The 7,738-nt window shown below is 62.8% G+C and overlaps 1 protein-coding gene across 1 annotated transcript in view; it reads right to left on the bottom strand.

The window, feature by feature from the left end:
• Nucleotides 1-5,706, bottom strand: part of MAP3K12 (mitogen-activated protein kinase kinase kinase 12) — a gene marked incomplete at its 3' end in the record, with an annotated part of 10,814 nt that extends 5,108 nt beyond the window's left edge. The window contains exons 1-8 of the mRNA XM_026052019.1: nucleotides 5,391-5,706; nucleotides 4,423-4,606; nucleotides 3,646-3,837; nucleotides 2,638-2,796; nucleotides 2,075-2,233; nucleotides 983-1,091; nucleotides 391-500; nucleotides 191-307 (exon numbers count right to left, since the gene is read on the bottom strand). Of these exons, the coding sequence (XP_025907804.1) occupies nucleotides 191-307; nucleotides 391-500; nucleotides 983-1,091; nucleotides 2,075-2,233; nucleotides 2,638-2,796; nucleotides 3,646-3,837; nucleotides 4,423-4,606; nucleotides 5,391-5,706 (1,346 nt within the window). The remainder of the gene's footprint in view (nucleotides 1-190; nucleotides 308-390; nucleotides 501-982; nucleotides 1,092-2,074; nucleotides 2,234-2,637; nucleotides 2,797-3,645; nucleotides 3,838-4,422; nucleotides 4,607-5,390) is intronic.
• Nucleotides 5,707-7,738: the final 2,032 nt, after the last annotated feature.

Raw genomic sequence — 7,738 nt, 5'->3', positions numbered from 1 at the left:
GGTGGCCCTGGGACACCCAAGGGCTGCAGTTGGACGTGGGGTGGGTTCCCAGTGGGTATGGGGTGCTCATGGCCATGGGGTGGCCCTGGGACACCCAAGGGCTGTGGTTGGACGTGGGGTGGGTTCCCAGCGGGTGTGGGGCGCTCATGGCCATGGGGTGTCCCCGGGTGTCCCCACGGTTCCCGCTCACCTGAGCAGCTCCTTCTCCTTGAGCTCCAGCTGCAGCATGAGGGCGCTGAGCTCCATGTAGAGGTTGTTGGCCCGCTCCAGCTTGCGCTCGTAGTGCTCGCGGATGTCCAGCGCGTGCCTGGGGACAGGCGGCGGCGTCACCGCGCGCGGGACACCCGGCGCTGGGCGTCCCGCGCGCGGTGGTGGCGGCGGTGGCCGCACCGGAGCTCCTCGCGGCGCCGGTTGATGAGCTCCTCCTCCAGCCGGTGCAGACACGTCCCCTCCGACTTGATCTTCTCGAAGTGCAGCTTGACCTCCTCGCGCCACTCGGCCTGCGCGGGACGGGGCGGCTGACGCGGGCACCGCACAGGCGGGGACGCAACAGGCGGAGCCGCAACAGGCGGAGCCGCGGACTCCCAGAGCCCCAGACACGCAGAGTCATGGACATCCACCACCACCAACACCCAACACAGTCATGGGCATCCAGCACCACCAACACCCAGCACCATGTACACCCAGCGCCACATACACCCAGCACCACCAACACCCAACACCGTGTACACCCAGCGCCACATACACCCAGCACCACCAACACCCAACACCATGTACACCCAGCGCCACATACACCCGGCACCACCAACACCCAACACCATGTACACCCAGCGCCACATACACCCAGCACCGTGAGCACCCAGCACCACGTACACTCAGCTCCTCATACACCCGGCACCATGGACAGTCGGCACCACGTACACCCGGCACCAGCTGCCGCCGCCCCGGGGGTCCCCCGACGTGTGCGGGGTCCCCGGGGTACCTGGGACTTGAAGTAGGTCTCCTGCGGGGTGGAGAGGACGTCGGCGGACGCGATGTCCAGGTGCAGCAGGATCTGTCGGAAGGAGGGCCGGTTCCGGGGCTTGCTGTTCCTGTGGGTGGTGGGCACGGCGCTGGGCGCGGGCCCGGGAATAGGGGGACAAGGGGGACACAGGGGATGTGTGGCCTGGGGGGCTCCAGGGGAAGATATCCCCATGGGTACATCCCCAATGGAAGAGGATCCTCGTGGGCAAGACATCCCCATGGACAAGATGTCTCCATGGTCAAGATGTCTCCAATGGAAGAAGGTCGTCATGGTCAAGGTGTCCCCATAGACAAAATGTCCCCATAGGCAAGATGTCCCCATGGACAAGATGTCCCCATGGGCACATCCCCAATGGAAGAGGATCCTCGTGAGCAAGATATCCCCATGGACAAGATGTCCCCGTGGGCAAGACGTCCCCAATGGAAGAGGGTCCTCATGGGCAAAACATCCCCATGCACTAGATTTCCTCACAGGCAAGATGTCTCCAATGGAAGATGGGTCTCATGGGCAAGACCTCCCCATGGGCAAGACCTCCCCATGGGCAATATGTCCCCATGGGTAAGACTTCTCCAGTGGAAGATAGTCCTCATGGGCAAGACATCCCCATGGACAAGATGCCCCCATGGGCAAGATGTCCCCATCATCATGACCCCCAGGTCAGGGAGATGCTCCATGAGTAAGATGTCTCCATGCGCACATTCTCCAGGGCAGGAGGTCCTTCATGGCAAGATGTCCCCATGCAGATGACCCCTCCAGACAACTGTCCATCATGGGCAGGAGGTTCCTCATGGGGAGGAACCCCTGCCAAGGGCAGAGTGTCCCCATTGTCAAGGGTTCCCCAGAGCAGGTCATCCTCCACGCGCAAGATGTCCCCACGGGGACGTCCTCCAGGCAGGATGTCCCCATGGTGTGGACATCCTCCCTGGGGACCATGGGGACATCCTCCGCATGGCCAGAGGCAGCACCACGGGGACCCCCGGCGTTGGGACACCCATGGCTGGGCGCCTTTGCTGGGTGCCCCAGCGGGTGTCCCCGGCGGGTGGCACTCACCAGCACTGGCGCAGCAGCACCTTGAAGCCGTCGGGGCAGCCGGTGGGCACGGGCAGGTGCAGGCTGTTGCTGCCCACCCCCCAGATGATGGCCGACGAGTCCACGTCCTTGTAGGGGATCTCGCCCGTGAGCAGCTCCCACAGCACCACCCCGAAGGACCTGGGCGCAGCAGCACCCATGGGCCCCGGGCACCCGGGCACCGTCACCTCCACGGGTCCCCTGCTAACTTCATGTCTCATGGTCATCTTGGGGGCCGCCTGCTCCCTCCAGGGTCTCCCTCCGCACCCCCGAGGTCACCCCGGTGTCCCTCATTCCCCCTTGCCCTGCCATGAAGCCCCCAGTGTCCCCCGCTCGTGTCCCCAATGTCCCTATCTCCATTTCCTCACAATGTCCCTGGTGTCCCTGGTGTCCCCCCAAGGTTCCCAATGTCCCCATATCCCTGGTGTCCCCCCAGTGCCGCTCATCCCCCTTGTCCCCCCACTTTTCCCCCAAGTCACCAGTGGCAGCAAAGTCCCCCCCGGTCCCTAAGGGCCCCAAGGTCCCCGGCAGCCCTGAGGCCTCACCAGATGTCGACCTTCTCGGAGACGGGCTCGTTGCGGATGACCTCGGGTGCCATCCAGGCCACGGTGCCCGCGAAGGACATCTTGGTGCTCTTGTCGATGAGCTCCTTGGAGGTGCCGAAGTCGGAGATCTTCACCACGTCGTCGTAGGTGATGAGCATGCTGGGACAGGGACGCCCGCTCAGTGCCACGCCATGGGCATGGCATGACCATGGGCATGGCATCACCATGGACATGGGACCACCATGAGCACCACCATGGGCAGCATCACCTCCACGGCACCACCGTGGCATCATCATGGACATGTCACCACCACCACCGTGGGGACACAGCCACAGAAGGCATGGCATCACCATGGGCATGGCACCACCACGGACATGGAACCACCGTGGGCACTACCATGGGCACCACCATGGGTATGGGACCACCATAGGCCTCACCATGGGCATGGCATCACCATGGGCACCACCATGGGCATGGCACCATCATGGACATGGGACCACCATGAGCACCACCACGGACATGGGACCACCATGGGCACCACCATGGGCACCACCATGGGTATGGGACCACCACAGGCCTCACCATGGGCATGGTGTCACTATGGGCACCACCATGGACATGGCACCACCATCACCATCACCATAGGCATTACCATGGACACGGTGCCACCAAGGACATGGCATCACCATGGGTACCCAATCCTGGTGGGCACAACACTGTCATGAGTTTGGCTCCATCGTAGGCCACCCTCATGGACATGGCACCATTGTGGTCATGGCAATGCCACCAGCACCACTATGGGCACACAACCAACCATGGTGGGCACAGCACCACTATGGGCACAACACCACCACAGGCATCGCATTGTCACCACCACAGGCAATGCCACCACCGTGGTCACCATAGGGGCCACCACCATCTCTCAGAGCTCCAAGGAAGGAGCCACATCAGGAACTTCTACCCCAGACCCTGCACCCATGGGTGCCCGGCACCCCCATCGCCGCTCACTTGGGTGACTTGAGGTCGCGGTGGATGATCTTGTGGAGGTGCAGGTAGTTCATGCCGCCCGCGATGCCCATGGACCAGTCGACGAGGAGCGAGGGGGTGACCTTGCGCCCGGCGCGCAGCACCTCGTAGAGCTGCCCCTGGGCGCAGAACTCCATGATGATGCAGTAGCAGGGCGCCTGGGTGCACACGCCCCTGCGGGCACAGCGGCACCCTCAGCACCCAGCGGCACCCGGGCGCCCACCGACACAGGGGCATCCAGCTGCTCATGAGCACCCTACAGCTCTGGAGCACCCAGGAACCCACCAACACGGGGCCTCCAGCTGCTCATGGGCACCCAACAGCTCTGAAGAACTCATCAATACTTGGGTACCCACCAACACTGGGGCATCTAGCTGCTCAGGGGCACCCAACAGCTCTGGAGCACCCAGGAACCCACCAACACGGGAGCCTCCAGCTGCTCATGGGCACCCAGCAGCTCCAGAGCACCCAAGAACCCACCCACATGAGGGCGTCCAGCTGCACCCAACCGCTCTGGAGCACCCACCAGCACAAGGAACTCACCAACATTGGAGCTTCCAGCTGTACTGGGGGTTCCAAACAGCTCTGCAGCACCCAGCCACCCATCCACACTGGGGCACCCAACCGCACCCATCAGCTCCCCTCCATGGCCACGCACCCCTTCTTTCCCACCCGTGCCCACACGCGTGGGCAGCTCCGTGTCCCCAAGCCGGGGAGACGCCCGCGGTCGTCCCCAGGGTGTCCCAGGGCCGCGCTCACTTGAAGGTGATGATGTTGGGGTGCTTGAGCTTGCGCAGGTGCTTGATGTCGGTCTCCTTGAGGTCCCGCACCTTCTTGACGGCCACCTCCTCGCCGTGGAAGCGGCCCAGGAAGACGGCGCCCTGCGCCCCGCTGCCCACCCACTGCAGGTCCAGGATCTCCTCGAAGGGCACCTCCCAGGGGTCTGCGGGCACCCGCCCCATGGCACCCGCTCACGGCACCCCGGGGTGCCCCCGCTGCCCCACGGCACCCCGCTGCGCCCTGGGCTGCGCCTTCCCCCCCCCACTGCACCGATGTGCCCTTTTCCTGCCCCACGGCACCCTTATCTGCCCGCTCCTCACCCCAACGGCCCCTCCCAGCCCCATTGCACCCCCCTCTAGCCATTGCACCCCTCTTTACCCCCTGCACCCCACTCCATAGCACCCTCCCAGGCCCATTGCACCCCCCCCTTTACCCACTGCACCCTGCTTGCCCCATTGCACCCTCCCATGCCCATTGCACCCCACTTTACCCACTGCACCCCACCCCATAGCCCCCTCTTCTACCCATTGCACCCCCTTTTTGCCCATTGCACCCTCCTCTATGCATTGCACCCCCCTTTACCCATTGCACCCCAACCCTTAGCACCCTCCTCTACCCATTGCACCCCCTTTTACCCACTGCACCCCCCTTTACCCATTGCACCCCCCTTTACCCATTGCACCCTCCCATGTCCATTGCACCCTCCCCTACGCATTGCACCCCCCTTTACCCATTGCACCCCAACCCTTAGCACCCTCCTCTACCCATTGCACCCCCTTTTACCCATTGCACCTTCCTTTACCCATTGCACCCCACCCCATAGCACCCTCCTCTACCCATTGCACCCCCTTTTACCCACTGCACCCCGCTTTACCCATTGCACCCTCCCATGTCCACTGCACCCTCCTCTACCCACTGCACCCCCTTTACCCCCCGGGCGCCCTCACCGTCGGGCGGGTGCTTGTGCTCGGCGCCGTACGCCTTGCCCAGCATGGTCCACACGGGCTTGAGGCACCCGAAGAGCCCCTCGAGGAACCCGCCGCCCGCCTGGCACCGCAGGTGCCCGGCCTCGGGTGCCAGGGCGCGCGCCGCCGCCGCCTCCGCGGGGCCGGTGACGCCGGTGGCGCCGGCGGCGGCGGGCGGCGCGGCGGGCAGCACGTCGCGCAGGACGCACTGCGTGGGCGTCAGCTCCTGCTCGGGGGTGCCGTCCGAGGGCAGCGCCAGCGACGGCGACGGCGTCCGCGTCTCGTGCAGACAGGCCATGGCGGGGAGCGCGGGGACGCGGCCCGCCCGCGCGCCTGCGGGGACAGGGGGACACGGCGCTGGCGTGGAGCCCGCACGAGTGTGCGTGGCCTGGCGCACGTGTGTGCGAGGTCTGGAGCACGCGTGTGCAGCGCCCATGTGCATTGCTACACGTGTGCACAGCACGCTTGTGCATGTGTGTGTGTGGAGCCCGCACGAGTGTGCATGGCCTGGTGCACACATGCGCATGGTCTGGTGCACGGGTGTGCATGTCCTTGTGCACGTGTGTGCATGGCCTGGTGCATGCCTGTGCATTCTTACATGTGTGCATGCCCTTGTGCACATGTGTGCAGTGCCCTCATGCACACGTGCATTCTTACACGTGTGCATGCCCCTGTGCGTGAGTATGCATGGCCTGGAGCACGAATGTGCATGCCCTGGTGCAAGCATGTGCATTGCTACACATGTGCATGCCCTTGTGCACGTGTCTGCAGCACCCTTGTGCACGCGTGTGCATGCCCTAGTGCATGTGTATGCAGTGCCCTTGTACACACATATGCGTTGCTAAATGGGTGCATGCCTCTGTGCACGCATGTGCAGTGCCCCTGTGCACACGTGCGCAGCACCCTTGTGCATACATATGCATTGCTACACATGAGCACCCCCAAATCTCTGCATGCCCTTGTGCATGCATGTGCAGTGCCCTTGTGCACATGTGTGTGTGCTCTTGTGCACGTGTGTGCATGCCATTGTGCATGCATGTGTATTGCTACACATGAGCACCCCCACATGTATGCATGCCCTTGTGCACACATGTGCAGTGCCCTTGTGCAGTGCTTTTATGCATGTATGTGCATTGCTACACACGTGCACCCTGCATGTTTGTACACCCTTGCACATGCATGTGCACCCCCGCACGCACATACAGCAACATCTGCATTTGTGTGCAGCGCCCTTGTGCATGCAAGTGCATTGGTTCACACACATGTGTGTGCACGTGCATGCCCTGTGCACATGTATGCAGCTCAGGGGACCTCATGTGCATTGCTACACACGTGTGCACCTCTTGCATGTGTGCTCCCCCATGTGTGTGTGCATGTCCTTGTGCATGCATGTGCAACCTCTTGCATCTGTGCACGTATCGCTACGTGTGCACAGATGCAAGCATGTGCGTGTATCCCTTTATGCACATGTGTGCATGCTTGTGCACACATGCATGTGCAGCCTCTTGCACCTTCTGCACACATCCCTACACACGTATGCATCCACAAGCACGTTTGTGCAACCCCCTGCATGCATGTGCAGCCCCTCACATGCATGTGCAGCCCCTTGCACCAGTGCATGCGCCTCTATACATGTGCGCATTTCCATGCAGGAGTGTGCATCGCCATTGCACGTGTGTGTAACATCTTGCACGCATGTGCAGCCCCTTTTGCACACATATGCATCCGCTTACACCCGTGCATGCACCTCTACATGCATGTGCATTTCCATACACGTGCAGCCCCATGCACATGCAGCCCCATGCATGGATGTGCAACCCTTAGCACACCTCTCTACACATGCCTTTATGTCCATGCACACGTGTGCATTCTCTGGTGCACACATGTGCACTCTTGTGCGCACATGCACATCCCCGTCTACACGTGTGTGCAAGCCCTTGCACCTGCATGTGCACTGCTGCACACGTGTGCGCCCCGCTGCACGCACATGCGTGTCCTTGTGCATGCACATGTGTGTCCACACCCTTGTGCACGGTCTGTGTCACCTTGTGCACGCGTGTGCGTCCCTTGCACACGCGTGTGCACCCCTAGGCACACATGTGTGCACATGGGGGGGGTCCTGGGAGGGGCTGCGTGTGCAAGGCCAGGCACACGTGTGTGCACACGTGTGTGCCCCCCCCATGGCAAAGGAACAGGGAAACTGAGGCCGGGCTGGGGAGGGGGTCCAAGTGTCCCCCCAAAATTCCGGGAGGGGGAGCAGGGGGGGCAGGTTGTCATGGCAACGGGGAGCCGATTGATGATGTCATCACTAAAATTAGTAGGGGGGTGAG

Source organism: Nothoprocta perdicaria, unplaced genomic scaffold, assembly GCF_003342845.1.
Source record: "Nothoprocta perdicaria isolate Ctin4 unplaced genomic scaffold, notPer1 scaffold_821, whole genome shotgun sequence".
Lineage (NCBI taxonomy): Eukaryota > Metazoa > Chordata > Aves > Tinamiformes > Tinamidae > Nothoprocta > Nothoprocta perdicaria.
The sequence above is the reverse complement of the archived record's forward strand: the minus strand, read 5'-3'. Positions and strand labels throughout refer to the sequence as shown.